The 25,623-nt window shown below is 42.2% G+C and overlaps 17 protein-coding genes across 17 annotated transcripts; 9 read left to right on the forward strand and 8 right to left on the reverse strand.

The window, feature by feature from the left end:
* Positions 1 to 405: 405 nt before the first annotated feature.
* On the reverse strand, positions 406 to 1,306 carry OGAPODRAFT_15154 (uncharacterized protein). The gene has a single exon (XM_018353534.1). The coding sequence runs from the start codon at positions 1,271 to 1,273 to the stop codon at positions 455 to 457; it is 819 nt and encodes a 272-aa protein (XP_018213019.1). The 5' UTR covers positions 1,274 to 1,306; the 3' UTR covers positions 406 to 454.
* A 405-nt stretch (positions 1,307 to 1,711) lies between these two features.
* On the forward strand, positions 1,712 to 4,896 carry OGAPODRAFT_15155 (elongation factor 3). Its single transcript, XM_018353535.1, has one exon. The coding sequence runs from the start codon at positions 1,747 to 1,749 to the stop codon at positions 4,888 to 4,890; it is 3,144 nt and encodes a 1,047-aa protein (XP_018213020.1). The 5' UTR covers positions 1,712 to 1,746; the 3' UTR covers positions 4,891 to 4,896.
* Positions 4,897 to 5,125: 229 nt separating this feature from the next.
* Positions 5,126 to 7,730, forward strand: OGAPODRAFT_15156 (uncharacterized protein). The gene has a single exon (XM_018353536.1). The coding sequence runs from the start codon at positions 5,551 to 5,553 to the stop codon at positions 7,093 to 7,095; it is 1,545 nt and encodes a 514-aa protein (XP_018213021.1). The 5' UTR covers positions 5,126 to 5,550; the 3' UTR covers positions 7,096 to 7,730.
* OGAPODRAFT_36110 (uncharacterized protein) lies at positions 7,178 to 7,753 on the reverse strand (the record flags this gene model as incomplete). The annotated part of the gene is made up of 1 exon (XM_018355316.1): positions 7,178 to 7,753. A coding segment is annotated over one exon (576 nt), but the record flags the coding sequence as incomplete, so codon positions are not given.
* On the forward strand, positions 7,750 to 11,302 carry OGAPODRAFT_96553 (uncharacterized protein). Its single transcript, XM_018357904.1, has one exon. The coding sequence runs from the start codon at positions 9,565 to 9,567 to the stop codon at positions 10,279 to 10,281; it is 717 nt and encodes a 238-aa protein (XP_018213023.1). The 5' UTR covers positions 7,750 to 9,564; the 3' UTR covers positions 10,282 to 11,302.
* On the reverse strand, positions 7,750 to 11,302 carry OGAPODRAFT_15157 (uncharacterized protein). Its single transcript, XM_018353537.1, has one exon. The coding sequence runs from the start codon at positions 9,315 to 9,317 to the stop codon at positions 7,824 to 7,826; it is 1,494 nt and encodes a 497-aa protein (XP_018213024.1). The 5' UTR covers positions 9,318 to 11,302; the 3' UTR covers positions 7,750 to 7,823.
* On the reverse strand, positions 10,338 to 11,318 carry OGAPODRAFT_45123 (uncharacterized protein; the record flags this gene model as incomplete). Its single annotated transcript, XM_018355494.1, has 1 exon — positions 10,338 to 11,318. The coding sequence occupies one exon, from the start codon at positions 11,316 to 11,318 to the stop codon at positions 10,338 to 10,340; it is 981 nt and encodes a 326-aa protein (XP_018213025.1).
* A 49-nt stretch (positions 11,319 to 11,367) lies between these two features.
* On the reverse strand, positions 11,368 to 13,897 carry OGAPODRAFT_15158 (uncharacterized protein). The gene has a single exon (XM_018353538.1). The coding sequence runs from the start codon at positions 13,801 to 13,803 to the stop codon at positions 11,443 to 11,445; it is 2,361 nt and encodes a 786-aa protein (XP_018213026.1). The 5' UTR covers positions 13,804 to 13,897; the 3' UTR covers positions 11,368 to 11,442.
* A 290-nt stretch (positions 13,898 to 14,187) lies between these two features.
* OGAPODRAFT_15159 (uncharacterized protein) lies at positions 14,188 to 15,113 on the forward strand. The gene has a single exon (XM_018353539.1). The coding sequence runs from the start codon at positions 14,207 to 14,209 to the stop codon at positions 15,065 to 15,067; it is 861 nt and encodes a 286-aa protein (XP_018213027.1). The 5' UTR covers positions 14,188 to 14,206; the 3' UTR covers positions 15,068 to 15,113.
* An 890-nt stretch (positions 15,114 to 16,003) lies between these two features.
* On the forward strand, positions 16,004 to 17,190 carry OGAPODRAFT_15161 (uncharacterized protein). The gene has a single exon (XM_018353540.1). It carries the CDS (start codon positions 16,034 to 16,036, stop codon positions 17,027 to 17,029), a length of 996 nt encoding a protein of 331 aa, XP_018213028.1. The 5' UTR covers positions 16,004 to 16,033; the 3' UTR covers positions 17,030 to 17,190.
* Positions 17,191 to 17,709: 519 nt separating this feature from the next.
* Positions 17,710 to 18,756, reverse strand: OGAPODRAFT_41228 (uncharacterized protein; the record flags this gene model as incomplete). The annotated part of the gene is made up of 1 exon (XM_018355409.1): positions 17,710 to 18,756. A coding segment is annotated over one exon (1,047 nt), but the record flags the coding sequence as incomplete, so codon positions are not given.
* A 257-nt stretch (positions 18,757 to 19,013) lies between these two features.
* On the forward strand, positions 19,014 to 23,844 carry OGAPODRAFT_74571 (uncharacterized protein; the record flags this gene model as incomplete). Its single annotated transcript, XM_018355901.1, has 1 exon — positions 19,014 to 23,844. The coding sequence occupies one exon, from the start codon at positions 19,014 to 19,016 to the stop codon at positions 20,697 to 20,699; it is 1,686 nt and encodes a 561-aa protein (XP_018213030.1). The 3' UTR covers positions 20,700 to 23,844.
* OGAPODRAFT_74573 (uncharacterized protein) lies at positions 19,049 to 23,844 on the reverse strand. The gene has a single exon (XM_018355902.1). The coding sequence runs from the start codon at positions 23,719 to 23,721 to the stop codon at positions 22,138 to 22,140; it is 1,584 nt and encodes a 527-aa protein (XP_018213031.1). The 5' UTR covers positions 23,722 to 23,844; the 3' UTR covers positions 19,049 to 22,137.
* Positions 20,722 to 21,372, reverse strand: OGAPODRAFT_6001 (uncharacterized protein; the record flags this gene model as incomplete). The annotated part of the gene is made up of 1 exon (XM_018355773.1): positions 20,722 to 21,372. The coding sequence occupies one exon, from the start codon at positions 21,370 to 21,372 to the stop codon at positions 20,722 to 20,724; it is 651 nt and encodes a 216-aa protein (XP_018213032.1).
* OGAPODRAFT_44927 (uncharacterized protein) lies at positions 21,427 to 22,116 on the forward strand (the record flags this gene model as incomplete). The annotated part of the gene is made up of 1 exon (XM_018355490.1): positions 21,427 to 22,116. One exon carries the CDS (start codon positions 21,427 to 21,429, stop codon positions 22,114 to 22,116), a length of 690 nt encoding a protein of 229 aa, XP_018213033.1.
* Positions 23,845 to 23,968: 124 nt separating the features above from the next.
* OGAPODRAFT_74574 (uncharacterized protein) lies at positions 23,969 to 24,794 on the forward strand (the record flags this gene model as incomplete). Its single annotated transcript, XM_018355903.1, has 1 exon — positions 23,969 to 24,794. Exon 1 carries the CDS (start codon positions 23,979 to 23,981, stop codon positions 24,792 to 24,794), a length of 816 nt encoding a protein of 271 aa, XP_018213034.1. The 5' UTR covers positions 23,969 to 23,978.
* Positions 24,795 to 24,885: 91 nt separating this feature from the next.
* Positions 24,886 to 25,608, forward strand: OGAPODRAFT_74575 (uncharacterized protein). Its single transcript, XM_018355904.1, has one exon. It carries the CDS (start codon positions 25,036 to 25,038, stop codon positions 25,552 to 25,554), a length of 519 nt encoding a protein of 172 aa, XP_018213035.1. The 5' UTR covers positions 24,886 to 25,035; the 3' UTR covers positions 25,555 to 25,608.
* The last annotated feature ends 15 nt before the right edge of the window (positions 25,609 to 25,623 follow it).

Consider the following 25,623-nt stretch of genomic DNA (forward strand, 5'->3'; position numbering starts at 1 on the left):
TCTTTTTCCCAATCAAAATTCGGATCAACAGGCTCAATTGTCACTTCTGGCAGCGCATCTTTAGCTGAAAATTTTGATGTTGCCGATTGCTTAACTTTACCTCCATCAAGCGACCTAAGAGGACGTGGTAGCAGCTTTAATTGTATAGCAGATGCCGATAATATTAGTGACACTGCGACTAATAGTACTGGCAAACTGTATGGTCTGAAAACGTCTGGGATCTGTGAGAGAATCAATTCCATTGAAAAAAGCCAAACCGGGAATCTTTTAACATTTATAGGGATAAGATTTCGCTTCTTTCTTTTAGGGGTTAGATATACACGACGGCAAAATCAAAATTGGAAAGATAAGCTTTTATTTGGAATATGCAGTGTAAGGATGGATCTAGAAGACTGATTTAATATGATCCCGGATCTTCTATTCTTACAAAATATTAAACGTTACATGTCTTGACTCACAACATGCGGTCAATTTCCCTGCTAGTAAATCTGTCTAGCTCCTCAAGGTGATCCCACCATTTGAATAGATATGATTCGCAGATCAACTTGAACCATGGGGTGAACACCAAACTTGGATCCTTGAACATCTTTTTAAGTTCATCTGCTGTCACATAACGGGTGTCTTTCACCTCATTTGGGTTCGCCTTGAATGCTGGATTAGCTTTGATTATTAAAATGTAATCAATTTCGTGTTCTCCCCATGGTCCGTTGCTAGGTGCCATGTAATGAATTCTGGTCAAAAACTTGAAATTTTCAATAGGAACATCTTTCGGATGGATTCCCAACTCTTGTTCCAGCTTCCTTTGAGCTGCAGTCTTGGCTCCTAGAATGGATGAGTCCAGGTCTAATCCCAGTTCAGACCGAACACAAAGGGGATGGGAGCAACAAGTGTTGGTCCACATGGAGGGAAAGGTGATTTTCTCATCAGCCCTCTGCTGTAAGAGAAGCCTGTTGTCCGAGTCGAATAAAAAGACCGAAAATGCTCTATGGAGCAATCCCATATTGATATTATCCATGATATGACAGAGTTTTTTCGTTCCAGCACCGATTGCTCTATCATCATAATCTAGAACAATACAGTTCTCATCCATGAGTTTGATCTGCTCTTCATCATGACCTCGGAAAAGCGGGTTATATGTAGTAGAGCCATTTGATGTCGACGAAGATGACTCTCCAGTGGTATTTTCTAAGGGCGTCACTTCGGGGAATTTGGTCAGAATATCTTCTCTAGTGAGAGATTTAACTCGCTGATGATATTCGGACAACTTGCTCATTCTGCAGTTGCTCTAACGATTGACAAAGTGAACCCTTTTCCTGTTTAGTTTTTTTTTTTTTGAAATCCTACAATTTAACGAGAAGAATACATAAAATTGATGTCAAACCAAAAGTGGCTCAACAAGATGATAGAACGTTACATACATCATATAATCGGCTCATTGGTTCAAACAGCCATTTATTGATCTGAGAATTTCAAGAGTCATGATGTCCCAAATCAGGGGTTGAAGACCTCACTTGAATCACAAATTCAACATCCTTGCACTGGAATAAGTATCTGCTCTTCGGTTTCTTTTTCAGACAATCCTATTGCAGGAAAAATTTTTGTGAAAATTTTTTTTAACATTTCTTTTACGTAACCCTGATAGAATACTAGTACCTTTGGACGAAGGATAAAAAAAATTTTTTTTTTATAAAACAGTTTGCCCTTTTTCTATATTAAAACCTTTGTTTCATCAAAAGAGTAGTCAGAATGTCCGCTGCTGCCGAATCGAAACAGAGCGCAGAAGTTTTGTCCGAATTGTTTGGCAAACTAGCTGTTGCTACGCCAGAAGAGAGAGACTCTGCTGCTTCTAATGTCGCTTCTTTCCTCAACGGTGAAATCATCGAGCACGATGTCCCATACGAATTTTTCCAATCCTTGGAAAAGGCCATTAAGGACAAGAAGCAAGCTGTCAATGCTCTTGTCACTGTGACACACATTGCAAGCGCTTCTGACCTGTCCCCATCTGTCGAGCCATACATCGTTGGCCTTGTCGAGACCATTTCGTCGAAAGCTGGTGACAAGCAGCAAGATATCAGAGAGGCTGCTGCTGCTGCCCTCCTTGCCATTGCTAAAGCCGTGACTCCAGTTGCTATCAAGGACATCTTGGCTCGCTTGATCAAGTGTCTTCACGAGACCGCTAAATGGCAGGAAAAAATTGCTCTTTTGGATGCTATTGCTGTTTTGGTGGAGACCTCTAAGGCTCAGCTCGCTCTTAGAATGCCTGAGCTTATCCCAGTGCTGTCTGAGGCTATGTGGGACACCAAGCTTGACGTCAAGAAAGCCGCAACTGAGACCATGACCAAGACCACTGCAACCATCGAGAACAAGGATATTGAGCCTTTCATTCCAAAGCTCATTAGCTCTATTTCTGATCCAACTCAGGTTCCAGAGACTGTTCACGCTTTGGGTGCCACCACCTTCGTTTCTGAGGTCACCACCGCTGCTTTGTCCATCATGGTTCCATTGCTTTCTAGAGGTTTGGCCGAGAGAGACACTGCTATCAAGAGAAAGGCTGCTGTTATTATTGACAACATGTGTAAGCTCGTTGACGACCCACAAGTTGTTGCGCCATTCATGGAGAAGCTGTTCCCAGCTTTGAAGACAAACCTGTCTACTATTGCTGACCCTGAGGCTAGATCTGTTACTGAGAGAGCTTTGAACACTCTGAGAAGAGTTGGTGCTGTTCCAGCCGATGACAGCATTCCTGAAGTTTCTACCGCTGGTGATGTTGAGGTTAACCTTGCCATTTTGAAGGACCTGGTGAAGGACAAGCCATCTAGATTCGACATTGTTCAAACTTACGTTGCCGCTATTGCTGGTGATTTGATTGACGAGAGAAAGATCGACCCAGATGCTTGGTCTTCCGCTTTGACGCCGTTTTTGACCATCTTCTTGCACGAAAAGGAGTCGAAAGAGATTATTGAGGAGTTCAGAAAGAGATCCGTTGACAACATTCCTCAGCCACCAGTCTTTGAAGACGAGGATGATGAGGGTGAGGATCTCTGTAACTGTGAGTTCTCTCTGGCTTATGGTGCCAAGATCTTATTGAACAAGACTCAACTTAGATTGAAGAGAGCTAGAAGATACGGTCTTTGCGGTCCAAACGGTGCTGGTAAGTCTACTCTGATGAGGGCTATTGCCAACGGTCAAGTCGAAGGTTTCCCAACTCAAGAAGAATGTAGAACTGTCTATGTTGAGCACGACATTGACGGTTCCCACGCCGAGACTCCAGTTGTTGATTTCGTTCTGGAGCAAAATACTTCTCTTGACAGGGAGACGGTGAAAGCCAAGCTTTTGGAGTTTGGTTTCTCTGAGCAAATGATTGACATGCCTATTGCTGCTCTTTCCGGTGGTTGGAAGATGAAGTTGGCTCTTGCCAGAGCTGTGTTGGCCAACGCAGATATCTTGCTTTTGGATGAGCCAACTAACCACTTGGATACCGTCAACGTTGCTTGGTTGGTCAACTACTTGACCACCTGTAACATCACCTCGATTATTGTTTCCCACGACTCTGGATTCCTGGACAATGTCGTGCAATACATCATTCACTACGAAGGATTCAAGCTCAGAAAGTACAAGGGTAACCTTTCTGAATTGATCAAGAGAGTTCCATCTGCCAAATCCTACAAGGAACTTTCTGCGTCTGAAGTTGAGTTTAAGTTCCCAGAACCAGGTTTCTTGGAGGGTGTTAAGACCAAGCAAAAGGCAATTGTCAAGGTTTCCAACATGTCTTTCCAATACCCAGGTACTAGCAAGCCACAAATCTCTGACATCTCTTTCCAATGTTCGTTGTCGTCCAGAATTGCCGTCATTGGTCCAAACGGTGCTGGTAAGTCCACCTTGATTAATGTTTTGACTGGTGAGTTGCTTCCAACCAGTGGTGAAGTTTATGTCCATGAGAACTGTCGTATTGCTTACATCAAGCAACACGCTTTCGCCCACATCGACTCGCATTTGGACAAGACTCCATCCGAGTACATTCAATGGAGATTCCAAACCGGTGAAGACAGAGAAACCATGGACAGAGCTTCTAGACAAATCAACGAGAACGATGAGCAGGCCATGAACAAGATCTTCAAGATTGATGGTACCCCAAGAAGAATTCAAGGTATTCACGCTAGACGGAAGTTCAAGAACACTTATGAGTATGAGTGTTCTTTCCTGTTGGGTGAGAACGTTGGTATGAAATCCGAGAGATGGGTTCCAATGATGTCTGTTGACAACGCTTGGTTGCCAAGAGGTGAGCTCATTGAATCCCACGCTAAGATGGTTGCTGAGGTTGACATGAAGGAAGCTTTGGCTTCCGGTCAATTCAGACCTTTGACTAGAAAGGAGATTGAGGCCCACTGTGCTATGTTGGGATTGGATGCTGAATTGGTGTCCCACTCTAGAATCAGAGGTCTTTCTGGTGGTCAAAAGGTGAAGTTGGTTTTGGCTGCTTGTACATGGCAAAGACCTCACTTGATTGTTTTGGATGAGCCAACTAACTATTTGGACAGAGACTCTTTGGGAGCTTTGTCCAAGGCTTTGAAGTCTTTCGAGGGTGGTGTCATCATCATTACCCACTCTGCAGAGTTCACTAAGGATTTGACTGAGGAAGTCTGGGCCGTTGTTGACGGTAAGATGACCCCATCTGGTCACAACTGGGTCCAAGGCCAAGGTTCCGGTCCAAGATTGGAGAAGAAGAATGATGAGGAAGAAGAAAAGTTTGACGCTATGGGTAACAAGATTGTTACTACTAAAAAGAAGACTAAGCTTTCCTCTGCCGAACTGAGAAAGAAGAAGAAGGAAAGAATGAAGAAGAAGAAGGAATTGGGTGACGCTTACGTGTCTTCTGACGACGAATTCTGAATTCCCCCTCTTATTTTCAAAAGCCCTCATCATCCCCTTCTAATTGTTCTTTTTATCTAGGCTCTCTCTGATAATCAATACAATTTATATATACTCTATATTTCTTTTTTCACTGTAGCCCTTTTCACGTGATTACTGGGATCATTAATATATTTTGTATCCTTCCATTTTTACCGCTTCCTTCAGAAACCATGAATGATGTATTTTAATAGGCTAGTCATTTATACCTCTTTTTGTTCACTTGCTATATCCGCATACACTGGTTTTCAATCAGCGGTCAAGCTGAATACGACATGGAATGTCACAAATGAAGCACAAACCACCAACTCTTCCCTTTCAGCTTTGAGTTCTCAAGTAAAGTGCCCTTCCTATCCCCTCCTTCGAAATGATGACCAAATAAGCCCTGAAGAAAGAACTTATGTGATGAACAGAAAGCAGGAAGCAAAAAAACACGTGGTTGATCTTTTCACTCGCTTTAACATTGATGAAGTGAGCTCCAATTTTTTTGACAGCTATACCCCTAGTATAGCTATAAGCTTATCGGGAGGCTCATTTAGGTCTTTCCTTACTGCTGCTGGAGTTTTAGAAGCATTTGACTCTCGGACTCCCGGGGCAACAGATTATGGCCATCTGGGAGGATTATTGCAATCGACAACGTATATGGCTGGGGTCTCTGGTGGCTCGTGGTTGATTTTATCGTTGATGCAATACGATTTTGGACCTATTAGTGAGTTGAAACTAAACGGATCCTGGAAGCTCAACTCATCATCACTTCGAGGGCTACCCGAACTCAACATCAAATTTAAGGACTCTCAAAGATTGTTAGGGGATTTTCCAGCCAATATGCCAACAGTAACTGTGAAGACCTCCAACTCATCATCGTCGTTTATGGTATACTTCAAGAGTCTCTTCAAGCTCAACCAATTGAAAAATAACAGGAACGAAATGGACTCAAACTGGAATGAGGCTTTGCAATTTTATGAGACGCTACATGAAGAAGTTGCGCAACGCAAACAACATGGATATAAGACTTCTCTGACAGACTACTGGGGAAAAGCTATTGGTGATGTCATCTTCTCCAGCAATGGTCCCCACGACATGACCATGTCCGGTGCCAGAAATCTATCGAGCTTTAAATATCATATGCTACCTTTTCCAATTATCTTGACCAATTCTAAAAACGTCCACAAATCGAATGAAGGTCACAGAAGAATATTTGAGTTCAACCCGTATGAATTTGGATCATGGGAGGAATATCTTAAAGCTTTTGTAAGGTTGGACTACTTGGGAACAAAGATGTTGAACGGCAAGCCATTCACAGGGCTATGCACAATTGGCTATGATGAGATGACCTTCATAGCAGGAACTTCTTCAAGCTTATTCAACAGTATTTTAGGCCACTTTTGGAAATATATGGCTAGATCAAAGAAACAAACATATGAGTCTATGAAAACCATTCTGAATGTCTTTGGCTTGACTTCCTGCGAAGATATCAATGCTAACAAGTACATGGCAGATTATGCTCTCATCTACCCAAACCCATTTCACGGATATGGCAATACAACTCTCTCAAGCACAGTTCGAAATTCCACAGATCTGTATCTTGTTGATGGTGGCGAAGATGAGAACATCCCTTTTCAGCCTTTCCATCAGAAAGCAAGACATGTTGACGTAGTCATTGCAATCGACTCAAGCTCTGATCTTGACAACTTCCCAAACGGAACAAACATAGGCATTACGTCAAGTCAGTACCAGAAATCCAAATCGTTTTTTGTGTATGACGAAAAACGTTATGCGGTGTTTCCCAATATACCATCTCCTGAAATATTCGTTGAAAACAAGCTTAATAAACGCCCTGTGTTCTTCGGCTGTCACATTCAGTCAGCTTACAAATATCTTGGCGAAGAATCAAAATACTCCAATAAGACCTCAGAAACCTGGCTACCCCCGCTAATTGTGTACATACCAAATACCGGGTATACAACAGATTCCAATAAGTCGACATTCAAGTTGAGCTATGAAGAGAATGAAATGGCAACGATGATCGAGAATGGGTACTCAGTGGGGACTTATGGAAACAACTCCTATGACCAGACCTATTTCCAGTGTATCGGGTGCGCCATCATTAAACGGGAGCTGGATACAACAGGTAGAAATATCCCTAAGACATGCCAAAAATGCTTTGAAAACTTCTGTTATAATTAAAGCTCACTGATCAGGCTTTGAATTTCGGTGGAATCTTTGACAGTCTAATAGTATATCTTTGGTTGTGGCCCGAGCCAGCATTTTCATGTTCGATCTCGTGTAGGTGATGCAATAACTCATGCTCGACATCTTCTGCATGTTGCACCATCACGTCGGGATCATTTTCCGCATGATACTGGATCCAGTGATGTTTTTCATATTCTTCCTCAAAATCATACTCGTGTCCTGGACCGTACCCAAAATCTGGAAACTCTCCGCCTTTGCTAGAGTATTCCATCCACTCATCAAAGGAAATCTCTCCGTCACCGTCTTTATCGATTAGTGACATCACTTGTTGAACAAGGTGATTCTTCATATCGTCTGTGATGACTTCGGTGTCATCGTGAGATCCTGTACCGTCTCCCCTTCCAACTACTTCCTCTCTCAACAACCCGTACATTCTCAGAATATCAAGTTTGCTGAGACGTTTAGCATTTCTTGTATCGTGGAGAATAAATACAGATTTAGCGTCCGCATGATCTAGGTCATGCTCTTGTTTCATATGCCATCTTTGCCATGATCCCTCAAATTCATCTGGAACTTTCTCTCTCAATTCTTGACTGGAGGTTCCTTCCTGATGTGCGATAGCAATCCAGGCCAAAAAAAGTATGCTGAAGATATTCATCATGAAATATAAAAAGTATTATTTCTGATCCGACATCTTTTTTTTGCGTCGCGTCGATTAATCACTATCCGTTAACTATTTCTTGCAATTTTGCGTGCAAGTCCCCCAAGTCGTAGCTGGTTTCATTGTCTTTACGCGGAGCGACTCCAATACACTCAATTCCCAGTTCCCTAATTCGTTCGGTGTCTACATCAATCTCTTTGGAGGGATTGAGGTGAACTAAATGTGTAACGAAGGAGGAGTAGGAAAGCGTTGTCTGACATTTCACATTTCGTCTCTCGCAGCTTGTCTTCATTGAATATACCAGGGCCTTGTGTACAGCTTCTATAAAACCAAGGGCATCTAATGACTGTGTTTCACGATCCAGTGTCCCGTTGAGTAGCAGTATTTTTTTCTTGTTGCTGTTCTCGAGTATAGCTTCTCCGACTCCTTGTAGAATAAGAACAGGTATGATAGAGGTCATCAAAGATCCTATGGAGTACACAATCACATCGCAATTTGACACGCATTGAAGAACACGAGATTGAGCCACAGGATATATTTCCTCACCATATGGAGAGATATAGAAAATTCTGTCTATCGGTGCTGGTAGCGGAGCCGTGTCATCTTTATCCACATGCAACTGAGACTTTTTGAGGTCTGGATGAATGTAACTTGGCACTGCAAACTCACTTTCATCTTCGCTATCAGAGTCTAGAGTATGATTAGGTTCGACTTGGCTGGAGACTCCGTATAAAATTGCCTGGCTACCTAATTTATCAGCTGGAGCTGTAAAATGCACATTATCCAAAAATGATGAATACGTGCGAGACGGAGAAGCTTGTCCTGAGGGGACTATTGGGGGTGGATGTATTAAAGAATTGGATCTCACAATAGGAAAAGAGGATCCTGATTGATTGCTGTCTTTATTAACCTGTGGTTTCGAAGGGTGTGAAATCTGTGACTGTCCTGTAATGATTGTACCATCTTTGAGTAGGGCACTTATGTGATACGTGAAATTTGTGTTGAGACACGGGATAACTTGGAGTCTGGAGGAAACTCTTGCAACGCGTAGAATTAATTCTACTGCGGAATCCAAAGATCCACAGAAGAGTCTTGCACCAGTGAGAAACAAATTGCCAATGCTAGCAAGTTCAAGTCTGAAATTCTTTGTGCTATTCCGTGACCGTTTCAGAATCTCCATGTGAACGTGGATCAGAAAACTTCTAATGAGCTCTTTACATGCCGGATCCACGTCTGACCACAAGTCGTGAGAGCCTTCCACTATTGATCCCCATTCCAACTTGGCATCCGTAGATTTGCTGGAGAGCCTGTGGGAGAGCAAGTTGCGGATTCCTTGGCTTTCGTTAGGGATAAGTCGCACTATTCTTGACCTGAGGTCTCCAACAGAGCAACCACCTAACACTCTTATAATCTCTGATGTAGAGCCACCATTATCTGAAACAGGCAAAATGTGCGAGACAGAGGCAATTTGTCCCCCAGTTCCTAATAGATCTTGGAAAACATCTAAGATTGTGTTCGTGGCCGTGCCCCCTGAAACTACAGCCACGTTCACCATTAGAAGGTTCTAATCAAATAATGTAAACTTTTTTTTGTGATTGTCAGCCATCAGGAAATTCTCAGATCTGGGAACAAATGTCAGCTCTCCCTAATTGAAAGTTTGAGCTTAGTAGATGCTGCTATCTCTTCAATAGTGCGTAGGCTCCACGTGTCACAGGCATTCAACTCCATATCACAAACACCTTTGCACCAGAGTTCTCTAACTCCATCTCTCCAAGGAACTGATTTTTAGTTTTCAGCAAATAATGTCTCCTCCTGCTATTGTATTCACCGATTGGGATGGCACAGTAACCCTTCAAGACTCTAATGACGTTTTGACCGACAACCTTGGTTTTGGTTACGAGAAGAGAAAGGTTTTGAATGACCGCATGCTAAATGAGACCCTTTCTTTCAGAGAGGGTTTCGACGAGATGCTCCGGTCGATTCCTGCAAACGGTCATTCTTTCCAAGAGTGCGTTGACTACTTACTTCAGAACATTGAGTTGGATCCTGGGTTTAAAGACTTTTATCATTGGTGCCACGAACAAGGAATTCCCCTTTACGTTATCAGCAGCGGCATGTCCCCAATCATTGAGGCTTTGTTGAAGAAGCTTCTCGGCCAGCAAGTGATGGACCACGTGACCATTATTTCCAATGGTGTGGAAATCAATGGCAATGATTGGCATATTGTTTATCGTGACGATACTCCATTCGGACATGACAAGGCCGCGTCCATCAAGCAGTGTCTTGAAAACTACGATCTTAGTAAGAGGCCATACCTATTCTACTGCGGTGATGGAGTTTCCGACCTGTCTGCTGCAAAGTCCTGCGATCTGTTATTTGCGAGAAGAGGGAAAGATCTAGTTACTTTCTGTATTAAGCAGAAGATCCACTTCACTCAATTCGACTCCTTTAAGGATATACTGAGCAATGTTCAGAAGATCGTTTCTGGTGAAAAGAAACTGGAGGATTGCTTTGAATAGAGTTGATAGATCATTAATACACAGAATTGCTGTCAATAAATATACATTGCTTGATGCTAGCTGATAAGAACCCACATCAAAAAGAACAGTATTAGTATCCCAAAGATCTTCACCATCAGCCACCTATTACTGGTTACGGTGTTGTAGTACTTCAGAAGTTCCCTCTGTGCTCCGCTGATGTTGAGACTAATGTCTTCAACGTTGTTGTCTATTCTTTGAATAACCTCGCCCTGCTCTTGAACCATTGTGGCTAATTGCTGGAACAAACCACCAACTTCATTAATCGTAGACTCAATTGCCTCCACTGCTCTATTTCTTTCCTGCAGGTATTGATTACTTTGTTCCTCAAGTAGCATGAGTTGCTGTGATTGATCTGGTATAGACAGATAGTCCTGACTTGGTACCGACACATCTGGATCTTGTTCCATCGAAGATAGGAAAGGATTGTCCGAAATTTGTGTTCCTTTCTTTCGCAAAGCGTATGGCAGCACTTCGTTGCTTTTGCCATTTACTCCCGTGTCTTTGAGCGATCCATTTACAGAGGCAAGTAGTTGTTCTTGGCGGGACTTTTTGGCTAGCTCATTGCGCTGTCTAGTTTGCAAAACCTCTTTAAATGTTTCGCTAACGTTTTTCACTTTCGTGTTCAACAACTGCACAACATTCTTAGTATATGTGTTAATTTGATTATCACCGGATGACTTGGCTACGCTCGATTGTTGAAGTTCTTTCAACGATCTTTCGATCTTAAATATGTCTTGCTTGACAACATATGTCAACTCAATCATATCGGTGGGTTTATCGTTAAATAGTTGTTTCTGCTTTGCAAGTGCTGCCAGCTTCGCTAAAGAACTGGTGACTCGTGCAATGTCTTTTGCGATAAGACCAGCCTTCTTGGTAAACTCGCTCCGCTGAGATTTTGTGGGACCATTATGCGTAGTCGCTGTGGAATTTTTGTTGTGATTTTGCTTATTGAAAGTTGCCACACACTGGAGAAACTCAAGAGTTCTATCTTGGACGTTAGGGGGATATACGTCCATATTATTACAACTCAAGATAATTTGATACCAAATAGTTTTTAATAACAGACGATTATTTTTGGACGGGCTGCAAACCAAATTTAAATAAAACCCTAATATCCTTCCCGGCCCTATAAACCCAATTTTATAAATCAACTTTCTGACCACAGTCGTCACAAAAAAAGAAGATCTTGCTGCGTGCATCCCCATGAGACCTGGCTGTAAATTTCTCAGAGCCACAACTGGCACATTGAACTCTTGACTTCACCGATCCCGAGGTAACAATGGAATCTGCAGTTTCCTGATCTTGATCCCCATTTATTGTTTCCTGAGATGCCTCTCTATCATGCATAGATACAGATTTTGCTGCTTGTGTATCGTTTCTAAGCGAGCTATCATTTTCATCTGTGGTTGAGATAATAGGCACATGCCTATTCTCTAACTTAGAAGAAGCCAAGATTTCTTGAAGCTTCACATCAATGGACCTCACTTTTGAGTCGGAGAGAGTTGCATCTGAGGCTGCTTCTGAATTAGATATCCTTGCAATTTCATCTGTTGATGGGAAGAAAGATCTATCCCTATTTGGGGAATACAATGCAGCTCTGGTGGCTAGGAATTCCGAGTGGTCGAAATCTTTCCTTCCTCGATCGTTTTCATCTCCGCCGTTTATGGTACTTCTATTCAAAGAATTGCTCTTGTTCAAGAAACTAGAAGACCGTGATCTATTGCGAACTTTGGATAATGACTTGCGGTCAAGTTTCGCACCGAGCTTCTTGAAATTTGCACGGAACGCTTTTCGCTCAGGATAAGCAAAATCTCTGCGAAATACTCTGATTATACCATCGTCATCCGTGGTAACAATAATAGAGGTGGAAGGATCGTCCAACTCATCATCCCCTTTCTTCACGATCGGATCCGGACTCATTCTAGCTTTAAGATCAAAAATGGGGTCATTTGAAAGTTCCAGCAACTTCAATGTTGCCCTGGGAGCAAAAATGGCAACGTTACAACGTGAATGATGGACATGGAATGCGCCATAATTTTTATTTTTGTGTCGACAGTTTTCGTCCTTGAATAATGATGTGAGATCCCACGTCAGCTTATGACTGCCCTTCATCGTCTCTGGTGATTTCAGGGCATTGAGATCCAGCGCCCATAGATAAGCCCACCCATCTTCCGAACCTGAAATTATGAACGAATGGTTTTCATTGACAGATGCTCGAATTGTAGAATGCTCATTATTGTACCCTTTGTATCTAACATTCAATATCTTTTCTCTGTAACTGAAGAGCCTCACTCGTGAGTCATTGGTTGTAACAACCAGTTTCACGTCGTCCTTGGTTTCGAAAGCATCTATCCCTGTTACTCTGGGCGCTACATTGTTGCGCTTGATCTGCAATTTGTCAATCACATCAAGATCCTTGACCGACAATATGACAAAACCCCCAACTTCTCCTCCGAGAAACAATTCTTCTGCGTTAGGTGAAAACTCCATGCACGTAATTCGCATTCGAATATTCGTCTTTAACACAACGTCCTTCTCAAGAATGGACCATAGCTTCACCGAGCCATCCCACTGACAACTCAAGAAGAAGCGATCGTCTTTCTTGTGAAAAAGGACTTGAGTTGCAAAGTTTTTCAATTTGAAAGCAGCCAGGCAATCATTCCTGTCAACATGCCAGAGCTTAATAGTACTATCCTGAGAGCACGATATTAAAAATCCATTTTCCGACCAATCAATGCTCAGAACAGTATCATCGTGATGAAACTCGCGGACCGGACGATGCATGAAAAGAGGCGCAAATGGAGTTCTACCCTGTTTGTATTTCTTTGATTTTTTCCCTGGACATGAGTTGCACCAATTGGAACTGCCCTCTGTGTTTTCAAAAGACTCCACTGAATCGTTGATTGTAGAGGAAGGGCCTATCGAAATCGAATCAGACTCTTCAAAGGGAAAATTAAGATGACGACTATTAAGACTCTTGTTTCTGGCAATCTCAGGTACGCCTCGGTCAAAGCTTGAACTTATAACCTTCCACACTCGTACCACACCATCATCGCCTCCTGACGCCATGTATTTCCCATCTTTACTAAAAGTAAGAATGAAGTTTGCATGATCATGTGTGGTCTTGCGAGCATAAGAAGAGGCCAGACTATGTTTTTTTGGTTTTTCCTTGATATGTGGTTCAGCATCTTCATCTATACTAGCAGATGTATCGTCTGCTATACTCAGATCATCTGAATTCTTATCATAGGGACGTAACTCCTGTGAAAGGAAAAACTTGGAAAAGCCTTTATTGGGACTTTTGGGACTGCGTCTGAAAAACTCCCGATACTTGAGCTCCCTTGCCAGTTGCTTCAAACTTTGATCCATGTGCTGCTTACTGCCGGTAGAAGGAGACAGCGTCGGTCTTTTTAGTGGAGTGCTGGTTTCAGAGATCAGTGGCTTCTCGGCCCGAATCCCCAATTCGACCCCGGGATCAAAATGGAGAGTGGCACTTGACATTTCGCTTGGATTGGCAGGTAAAGGATGAAGCACATTTGGACTCATGACCTTTCCCGAAACACCTTTGCTTTCTCCTGAGCGCACGATCTTCTATTTTTAACCCAAGTGCTTGCTATCCAATTTGGGTGTTGGATATGGAGAATCAAAAAAATAAGATTCTACTTGTGGTGTAATCTGTGAACTCCAACGTACCGAGCCTCTTTTTGGTAGTCAAACGCCTTATTAAAAGAAATTGATGGGAAAAAGGTTTCGGTCTTGGTACGAAACCCTTAAATTTAGCACTAGTGATAAACTACGCTAGGTAAAGGAAACATTCGAGTCGATCGACGCGTCGAAGTCTACGATGGCACTACAAGTGCAGAATTTTTTTCAACGATGATTTACAAAAAAATTCAAAATCAAGATGTCCCAGGCAGCGATAGAGACGCCCTCATCATGGGCTGATGCAGAAAATGATTTGCCATCAACTCAAGTGATTGAGAATCCTGACGGAACAAAGACCATCATTTCTTACAAAATCAACGATCAGGGCAAGAAAGTGAAAGTGACACAAAAAGTCAAACTGGTCACTGTCAAGGAAACGGTGGACCCAGCTATTGCTGCGAGAAGAAAATGGGCCAAGTATGGAGACGAGAAAGATAACCCTACTGTGGGGCCGGACGATAAAACTACGCAATTTGGAGAAGAAGTTCAACTGATATTGGGAACATCTTGGAAGGAAGATGCACAGAAAGAGGCCGAAAATAGAAAGAAGGAAATGGCCAAAAGTAAGCCACAAACCATCACCTGTAGAACGTGCCAAGGTGACCATTTCACGTCGAAATGTCCTTACAAGGATACGCTGGGAGCTACCGATGCTACGACCACTACCACACAGTCCTCCGCCACCGCCACGCCAGAGCCATCGATGGCAGCTGTTGCGGGTTCTGGTGGAGTGCGGTATGTGCCTCCTCATCTCAGAAAGCGTGCTGGCGGTGCTGCCCCAGAGGCTGAACGCAAGGAGCGTGACGATTCTACGACATTAAGAGTTACCAGTTTGAACGAGCAAGTCGATGAGATGATGTTACGTGAGGTGTTTGAAAGATACGGTATCATTAAGAGAGCTACTGTGCTCAGAGACAGAGAAACGAGAAGATCCAAGGGTATTGCTTTCGTGGAATTTGAAAATGTTAATGACGCTCAAAGAGCTTTGGAGGGTCTCAACGGTAGAGGTTTCATGAACTTGATTATGAAGGTGGATTGGTCAAAGCCAAGAAAAAACTAGTATATTAAAATTAGTGCAATAAATGTTGTATGATAATTGAGACAAGACCGTCGCTTTTGTAGGTTTCATTGTGTGTTCCCATATCCTGAACAATGTAATTGTAGCCCGTATATGGCAACTGGTCAAGCCACTTACAGAATTCTGTGGGCTGTCTTGTGCTGAGCAGTTCATCTTTGGTGCTGTGGGCTATAATTGTTTTTCTTAAGGAGTTAAACTTATCCCTAATCTCTCTTTTTTTATCGCCTGTCATCTTGTAGTGTAACATATTGCATTTTTCCGACCAGTCTTGCTCCGATGGGAAGGCAATCTGGACAAACTCTTGAAGGTAGCTAGGATATTCCTCGAGCATCTTCGAGATGTCGAAAATGCCGTCCAGAAACACGATAGAGTCAATGTCAGGGACTGGTAAAGTAAATTCAATATCATAGAAGCCCAAGAAGGTTTTATACTCTAATATCTGGGTGCACATAGTTGATCCGGCCGAATGACCTACGAGAGACACCTTGTGGATACCCAATTTATAAACAAAGTTCAATGCGTGTAAAACATCCAAGATATGGTGAGGATGGACAACTTCGGGAGACAACCTATAGTCGAGAACAAAAAATTGGATCTCAGTGAGCTGCTTTCCAGTTGTGTAAGGGCCATTATTCAACCGTGAGTCCAGCTTGTCAATAAGTGGTCCAAGCTCATTATAGGTGTGAGACTCTCCAACCCACGCCCCTCCATGGATGTATACAATTGGAGTATTATGTGCAATTTGTGAAGAAGGAACAATCAGTTTGTAGTGTTTCAAAAGCTGGCGAGGAGACTGCTCGTCGTACTTGTGTACCTTGGTGTATTCAACTACCATCCTTTAGATTCAAGGTTACCCTACTTTTCAGAACTCCTGTCAAGTTTTTTTCGGAAGGCGACTTGTAAGCAAAATTTTAATCCGTTTCGTGTTTACTAACTTTGATAGAGACTATGTCCACGGAATATTCGGATGTTCAGTTGTTTGTGAGGCCTATTGGTCCACATGTGACTCATGAGGAAGTTGAGGAATACTTTTCGCAGGTTGGACCGCTGAAAGAGCTTAGATTGATGCCGGGTTATGCCTTCGTCGAATACCCAAACCCAGAAACTGCTGAAAAAGCATTCAGTGAGTTTTTGGAAAAACCGTTTGCTGGCGAGCCACTTCAAATTGAATACGCCAAAAAGAAGCCTGAATATGCTAAAAAGGGTGAAAACAGAGTCAAAGTTTCAAATCTTCCTCCAACGACAGCTTGGCAAGATTTCAAAGATTTTATCAGAGAAGAGGTCCGTTTGACTCCGACATTTGTGAGAATCCCTCCAGAAGATCCTACCATATGCCATCTAGAGTTTGCTTCCAGAGAAGATCTCGAATCTGCTATCAGCCAGCTCAACGGTGTCAACTACAGAGACACTCAGTTAGTGGCTGAGGAGGACACCAGTCCATACATTGCTTCGGCATCTAGAACGATAGGGGCAAGAAGAGGTGGATACAGAGGCGGAAGAGGATTTTACAGAGGAGGAAGAGGCGGATACCCATCAAGAGGAAGAGGTGGTTTTGGTGGACCAAGAGACTACCCTCCTTACAGAGGTCCTCCAAGAGGAGACTACGGTGGATACCCTCCAAGAGGTGGATACGGACCTCCACCAGATGGACCTGTTGGAGGCTATGGTGCTCCTAGAGGACCATCTTATCGGGACTATGGTCCTCCACCCGTCGGTGGACCACCTGGCCCCGCTGGACCTGGCGGCTATAGAGGTGGCCGTGGCGGATACCCGCCCCGCGGAGGTTACAGAGAACCACGTGGAGGATACCGCGATTATGACAGAGGTTACAGAGATGGACCACCTGCACCAAGAGGAGAATACAGATCCAGAGAAGAGGGAGCTCCATACCCAGAGCAAGGTGAGAGAGAATATGCCAGAGAGAGATCTCCAGCACGGTATTGAACGCGAAATTCATAATGATTGTTAGTTTTTCATTTTGGTCAATTAGTTTTTTTTTCCCCTCCACAGACCCAGGCGGACTAGCAAGAGACGAAAAAGTATCAATTGTAACAATTCGTATTATCTCTTTGTAAATGCATCTGGATACAATCGGTCAAATTCCAAATGTGCCCTAGACGATTCTTTCTGCTGGCCAGATAGATACTACCAGAAACACTAGACAATCACCATGTACTCCTATAGACTGTATATTAATATTGTTACATCAAGTCATCAATGAGATCCGCGCTGTATGTCATCACTAAATCGCTCTGAAGGACGTTCTCAATATCTTTCAATGGAGATATCACGTCCAATTCGTGAAGTTTGTTAATTAATTTGTTAAGCTCGAGCGTTTCTTCCCTGGGTATAGTTTCTGACCCCTTGCATGTCAACACTAGTGTTGACGCAAGTAATGCATTCCTTTCCTGCGCCGATTTGAGACTGCATAAGAGTTGCTTTTGAGTCACCTCGTTCGTAAAAGTCAAAGTATCTATATAGTTGTTCTGCCATTGCACATAGTTCTCCAGCTTTCTCAGCTCATCATTTCTGCTACTTGACTGCTTGAGCTCTGATATACACTCAAGTAATTTCTCTTTCTCAAGCTGAAATTGTTTCACCATCTCGTCCATATTAAATTGTGACTCTTTATTTATGAGCACTTGATTCTCGATCTTGGACGTTGTCGTCGCAAACCTCAACGTGCTAAGGGTTTCATCATAGTCAATAGGCGACACGCATGCTATCATACTTGTTTTTGAATTTCCACCAATATTATCCTTCAACAGCCATGTCAGTATGGAATCTCTGTAAGGGACAACTGTTTTCTGATTTGGCTTTTCTGAGAGTATTGTTAAAACCCTACCCAAAGTAACCAGTGATTTGTTGATTCTGCTTCCTTCCTGTTGTCTGATCTTGTCTAAGCCGTCACTGGCGACAAATTTTTCTGATCCAGCAAGGTCAACTAGTTTGAGATTGGACTTGAGTTTAACCAGGGAGCCGGTAGCGGGATCAAACTTTTCTTGGGACACTGTTACTGTAAGAATGGAGTGAGATCTGGATGACTGTTTGTTCAAGTGAGTTTCTGCTGTCGTTCTATTCTCGAGACCTTTGTTCAAAAGCCTCATAGTTTCCTGAGAGTCACTCACATTGTACTCATTTAAATTCTCGATAAAAGCAACTCTCTCACTATTTTCCCGCACTCGTAATTTGTTGCCACGTCCAAGTAGGTCAAACACATTCTCTTGATAGATTTCGATGAAAGACACCTTTACTTGGATTTTAGAATCGACTTGCTGATTCAATCTCTTAAAAAGCTGTCTGCAAACCATGGGGATTAACCCGTCTTCCTCATCCGATCCCATCATTGTATATGTTTTTCCCGATCCTGTTTGACCATATGCTATAACGCAGCTATTGTAGCCATTCAGTGTGTTTTCAAGCATTTCTAAACCCACTTCAGTGAACACAGTGTTTTGATCTGCATATGGAACATTCGCTCTTCTATCATAAGACCACAGGCACTTACTGAACATGAACCTCTGAGCTTCTCTATACTTTCTCGCCTTGAGCAGATCACCCCCTGGCCTGAGGACTATTGACTTGTCAGTATCGATGTCCACAAGACATTCTGGAGATTTTTCTATTTCTCGCTCGAGTAAAGGCCTCACCCTAACTACTACTTTGATTGAGTGTTCATGTGGAGCTTCTGTTCCTCTTGATTCCCTTTTTAAAGCGGCATTCAACTTCACTGGTGACGCGTTCGTTCTTTTGTTGACCTTAATCATAGTCTGGCTTTTCAACAAGATATACAAGAATGTAAATAAACAGGGACTATCGACGCGTCAAGATTGGATTCGTCTGGAAATTAAATTTAGTGGCAAAATCAGTTAAGTTACATAGAAATCAATTGAGAAACACTAGTTTCTTGTAACTCCATCGTCCCAGTATGGATCAATTGACACCGGAACAGCAAAACAAACTGCAGAGCTTTAAAGAGTTTACATCTTACAATGAGAGCGATGAGCAAGAGAAAGTACTGAGACTGTTAACTGTATGCAATTGGGATCTTGAAGTTGCAGTCGCTCGTTATTTTGATAATGACTTCCCGACTTTGACAGATGAAAGGCCTCCATTTCCAGTTCCCAATGGAACAGATTCCTTGTTTGTCAGATCTTTTGCCAACATGGAGGCCGGTCCCTCCTCGATAAACGCATCTTCACGAGACTCCACTGCTCCTCGAGCTCTTGCTTTTGATGATCCATTTTTGGATCTCATTCCTAAGTTACCGAAGGCAATTCCAATTCACAACCGCTGGAAGCTGCAATTAGGAATAAATACAAATCATCAAGAACGAAAAAGACCTACATATGCATTACTACCACCTGTGATTTTCATTCTCATGTTGTTCCCAAAATTATTTTGGCTTGTGGGATATGGATTGAACAAATTGCTAGGTTCTGTCTTTCCCAATTTATTCAGAATTCTTGGCCTGAGAGAAAGCCCCACAGATTTTCCTTCGAAACCAATTTATACATCGAAGGAAGCTGTGGCGAACTATAACATCAAGGAGTATATCAACGATACATTGGGTGAAACCAGTGATCTTCCAATATTTGAAGGAAGCTTCAACGAAGCATTTGAGAAATCTAAATCTGAACTAAAGTGGTTGATGTGCATTCTTCTCAATTCAGAAAGAAATATCAGCACTCAGTTCGTGAAATCGTATCTCAATCACGAGAGTTTTATCAATTTTGTCACAAAAAACGATATAATTCTGTATGTGGGAGATGTGAGTTATCCTGAGCCTTTCGAAGTGGGTCAAACATATCAAGTTTATTCTGTTCCATATATCAACTTGATCGCCAACGTGTCTGCAACTGGTACTACGTTCCCATTAATGTCAATTGTTACCAGGCATCACAATTTTGAAACATGCACCAAAGAGTACGCGAAGAAGCTTGTCAAACGTCTGCAAAAGATCATAGATAAATATGAGCCACAACTAATTACACAGAGATATGACAGACAGGAGGCGGACCTTGCTCGATTATTAAGAAGACAACAGGATGAGGCATACGAACAGTCCTTGTTGAACGATAAAATCAAGCAGGAGGAGAAGAAGCAAAAAGAAGAGGAGCAACAAAGGGAGCTGGAAAAATTGAGACAAGAAGAAGAAGCATCAAAGTTAAAACAAAAGCAGGAACTGGTTTTCCTAAAAAATCACGTACAGTCATTATCTCAGATAGATGAGAAGAGTTGGGAGAAGGGTGATTATACCACAATACAATTAAGAAATCACGAGGGCCAGCGAACAGTGAAGAAATTCTACAAGGATCAGACTTTATATGATATCTTCCTGTTTGTGGAGTGCAAGAATTTCTTGCGCGTTCAATCTAAGGAACTTGCGGTTCCCGAGGAGAACGTCTTGGATCAATTAGAGGTGGAAGATGTGACTTTGGAAAACTATGAACATGAGTTTAGATTCGAACTTATATCACCAATGCCTCGCGTCAAATTTCATGCCGACCGAAACAAACTTTTAAAAGATGTTAGGGAACTGTGGCCGAATGGTTCACTGTTGATCGAGCGTATCGAAGATGAAGATGGATTCGACGAGGAAACTGACGACTAATGATTGAGTAATATATATTGTGCTATCGCTGTCTCTTGGACTCTGGGCCATCTGACTCCTTTAATTGATGAACGTTACCTGATACCACTCCTAAAATTATACTCCTTAATTTTTCATCTTTCTGTTCCTCAGTAAGGTCATCATTCATAATGCTTTCGATTTCTTTTCGTCTCTGAATCAGTTCATCGCTCAGATTTTCATCAGAATCCTTAGACAGATACATCTTCACTCTTTCACCATTTGGGAGTTCCAGGTTGCTTTGTGATGCTCCGATACCGGTTTTCATGGCAGGCAAGGTGCCTAGCTTCTCCAAAGACGACAAATATTCGATGAGTTCAGGATACTCATCCTCTTCCTCCTGATATTTAGCTGGAGTTAAGCCATCCTTGTTCTTGATCTTGAAATCAGCTTTGAGCTCTTCAATTAAGAACTTAGCAGCCTCAACAGTTTCTACGTGATGCAAAGGGGTATCGCCATCAGAGTCTTGAATATTGATATCTCCGCCTTGTGAGACAAGATATTTCAGGAGGTCTAAGTTACCATAACTTGCAGCAGCGTGCATGGGAGTGTAGCCATTGGGATCTTTCGAATTTGCAGTATAACTTCCTGACTCGATATACTCCCTAACCTTGTCTATTTTATTATCTGAGGCTGCAATCCATATGTTCGACATGTTCTGGTACAAATAGATTAATTTTCGTTTTTTTTTTTTCCTTGAGAGTTCGCAATGAGTAAAGAGCCAGATAAAACTTTAAATGCTTCGGATGCATCCTCAGATTTCAATTGGTGGATACGAACACTCCAGTATAAGACAGGCATAAATCTCACAGATCAAGAGAAAGTTGCGTACGAACAGGAGCGAAAGATAAAAACCGAAAAGGAACAATGTGCTAAATGTAACGAATACAAGGATTTCATGCTTCAATATTCTCCAACTGTCACATTCATGATTGACCAGATCCGGCGAGCAGGAGGTTACGTGGATCCGGCGAAAATCAACTGTGAAATCTGTACCGTTCCAAGATATGGTGGTTTTAATCCTGGTCTGGGAGTTCAACTTTGTGCCAACTACATCGATAACAAATGGGTTCTTAACGACACACTATCCCATGAGCTTGTCCACTGGTATGATAATACTAGATTCAAGGTGGATTGGGGAGATATCAGACATCATGCTTGCACCGAAATTCGAGCAGCGTCACTAAGTGGAGAGTGTGCCATTGTCACAGAATTCAAAAGAAGATTAGGGTTCATGAGATACGCAAAAGGGCACCAGGCTTGTGTTAAGCGAAAAGCAATACTGAGTGTTATTAATCATCCGAAGTGCAAAGACAAACAACATGCGGAAGAAGTTGTGGAAGAAGTTTTCAGAAGCTGTTTCAATGACACTAGACCCTTTGAGACTATATATAGATAGCAAGTGTAAATAGTGATACTGCTAGAACACCAAGTACATTGTGCACATAAGACTTGGCCCCAAAACTATACCAAACCAGAATATGCAATTGCCTAGAATCTTTCTATCCCTCATCAATTTGGTTTTGCTTAATTGCACCAAGGGTAGCTGACTCATCTGCAAAATGAGCAAATAGCCCCTTAGACGTTTAAATATGACAAACATTGCAAGTTCATGGACGACTGAACTGAGCAAGAAGGTAAAAATCGTCGCTCCCGTTTTGTTCAATTGGAGAGCGCTGATGGAAGAATGATACACGTGCCGAAGAAGAAACTTGTGGACAACAATATTCCAATCTCGAGCATATGCATTCCAATCGACCGAGTTCCACCAGTAGCCATAAAATTCTCTATCAGCAAAATAAGACAATTCTGCAATAGCATTCAAAATAAGCTCCCAAATGAGATAAAACACTAATAAATAGACGCCAAGGAAAGGTGGGATAAACTCAATAATGATCATCGGGTACATCTTCATTCTGTAGTAAATTGACTTTGTCTCTCTGAGCTCCAAGCATTTGACCACCATTGGGTATAAGTATGTCTCAGATACGGTGATCATCAAGAAAATAACACCAAAAATTCCTGCAATCTTGGTAAAAAGATATCCTTTCCTTATCCTCTCAGTTCTTGGGTAATCAATCCGATACACCAATGTAGGATACATGGTGTACAAGAAGAAGTTTCTAAATGATATATTGTCTGGGAATGGTTGTTCAGAAGACTGAACCTTTAGTTCAAACTTGCAAAATTCCACGGATCTAGTCAAAGGTATTCTAGTTTCATCAGCCAGGTCACCTTCGTGCTTTTTCAGGTACCCTTCAGAATATTGTAGTTCATCTTTGATTGACCAAAGATAGCCATTGAAGAATGCATATGAATGTATTTTCATTAACTGCACCAATGAGTGCAGCAGCAAGAAGATCTTTGCAATCCACGGGAAATTGAGGTACTCTGCCAAATATAAGAAAAATGTTAGAAAGAAGATCTCATAAAGTGATTGCATCACGAAACCAAGCCTGTTCCAGTTAATCACGTTCCTTTTCACCAGCATCTGAATGAAAACAGCAACGTACATCATTAAGTACATCAGCAAGTCCACCAAGGCAACACCTAAGAGATTGTCCAACATAATGTTAATGATTTTGAAGTTGGCAAGATATCCATATTTGACATGGTAGTTGAACACAACGTTGAGTCCACCAAAAAAGACACAAAACCAGAAGGCAACAAAAAGGCCATAAAATTTGGCGCCAAATCTCACTTCTTGGTCGAATATTGACTGTCTAGGTTTAAAAGTGAGGTCGTCCCATTTTGACCTAAAGGATCCATCTCTCCGAAACCTATAGGCCTTTCCTGGTGGAGCCTGAGAAGCTGCTGTTGCGGGAGGTTTTGGAATGGAGTGCTTTATCTCAATGGAACTGTCACCCTCATATTCAGCATCCTCTAGGATGGAACGTCGCTCTTTTCCTGAGTTCTTATCTATAATTTTGAGTCGCGCATTCGTGCTGGATTCCGTGGACTCCGGTCTTCTTAGTTCAGCAGGTCTGATCTCTTCTGGCTGCATTGTGGCTGAACACTGATCAAGCAATTGGCAAACTGAGAAAACAACAAACACACTCCCTAGGTTGAATGACTGGATGCTGGTTAATAATCCGATAAACTCCTTATCTTTTTTTTAGTAAGTTATAAAGAACCTCTTCGAATCTCTCACAAATGATATACAGCCAAGCAATATTTGCGGCTCAGGGGCGCAAACGATAAAGTTAAAAAAAATTTTGTCAAATTCTATTGAATTCAGAAGATCAACACTAGGTATACATAATGTCTCGTCCTGAGCAGATTGCACCTCCTGAAATATTCTATAATGATCGTGAATCAAGAAAATACACCGAATCTACAAGAGTGCAACACATCCAGGCTCAGATGACGTTGAGATCACTGGAATTACTGAACCTTGATCCTGAAAAAACACACTTCATACTTGATGTGGGATGTGGATCCGGTCTCTCGGGTGAGATTTTAACTGAAGAGAACCAAATATGGGTTGGAATGGATATTGCTCCAAGCATGCTTGCGACTGCTCTTGACAGAGAAGTTGAAGGAGACCTTTTTTTAAGTGATATGGGCTGTGGAGTTCCATTCAGAGCCGGTACATTCGACGCCGCTATATCTATCTCTGCTATTCAGTGGCTTTGTAATGCTGATAGCACAACAAGCGAGCCAAAAGTGCGATTAGCTCGCTTTTTTAGCACATTATATGCATCTTTGAAACGAGGAGGAAAGTTTGTTGGTCAATTTTATCCGGCAAACGAAAATCAGATTATACAAATCACTGGCGCAGCCAAAGTGGCGGGATTTCAATGTGGAGTTGTGGTGGATGACCCAGAATCCAAAAAGAACAAGAAGCATTATTTGGTTTTGCAAGCAGGACATAGCGATCGTCCATTGAATTTGGGCAATATGGAAGTCGAGTCTACCACACCAAAGAAAGAGAAGAAAATGAGCAAGAAGATGATGAAAGCCATGGAGACAAAGAGGGAATACATCCATAGGAAGAAAGAGTTAATGAAAAGACGAGGAAAAACGGTGGCGCAAGACTCGAAATTTACGGGAAGAAGACGGAAGCCTCGTTTCTGAACTACTGTAATATTTATTGCAAGATATATGATATGTCGCGACTGGAGTATTTTTTTTGAAAAATTTTCTAATTAAGTGCACTCAGGACATGTTTGTGACTCGAGCAATCCAGGGTCGCATTACCCGCTTTGGTGTCAGATATTCTGCTGTTAGCAAAAGAAAACGGATAGCGGTCCAGCTATTAAAAGATTTTCCCTCTATTGGGGTCAAAGGACAAATAGTGCAAGTGAAACCGAGCGTTATGATAAATCGACTACATCCGTATAACGGAGCAGTGTACATGCACTTGCCTGACTCTAAACCTAGAATTCCTGTGGTTGAGCCGAAGGAGGCGGACCTAATGTCCAAGCGTCCGGAACAACAGGGTACTGAGTCACAAACGTTGACCTTGGATGATCTGATATCTTTTGATTTGAATCAATTACTTGTCTCTGAGAGAGATGCAATCATTGCAAAGTTACCTCGTCGCGTCTTGTTCAGAGCCGAGAAGTCTAACAACAAATTGCGGAACCCGATCTCAGGAAGCAGAGTGCTCATGACCTTAAATAGAATGGTTACACAAGGTTTGCAACAAAATGAGGATCCAGACCAGGTGAATGCGTTTTTCGCGGATTCTCGCTTGAAGTTAGACATTTTGGATCAAGAAGAAAATCGTATAGATTACATTCACGAGGATGGCGTCTACTCTGCGCAGCTAACCGACTTGCGCGACGGTGGAAAACTGGTGCACAGGTTCACGATTGGTGTGAATGTTAACTAAGGTTATATTGTAAATAGATCGACATATATATAATCAACGTAGCGAAAAACAGGAAAAGGAAATTTATTT

This window comes from Ogataea polymorpha, assembly GCF_001664045.1.
Source record: "Ogataea polymorpha strain NCYC 495 leu1.1 chromosome Unknown OGAPOscaffold_1, whole genome shotgun sequence".
Lineage (NCBI taxonomy): Eukaryota > Fungi > Ascomycota > Pichiomycetes > Pichiales > Pichiaceae > Ogataea > Ogataea polymorpha.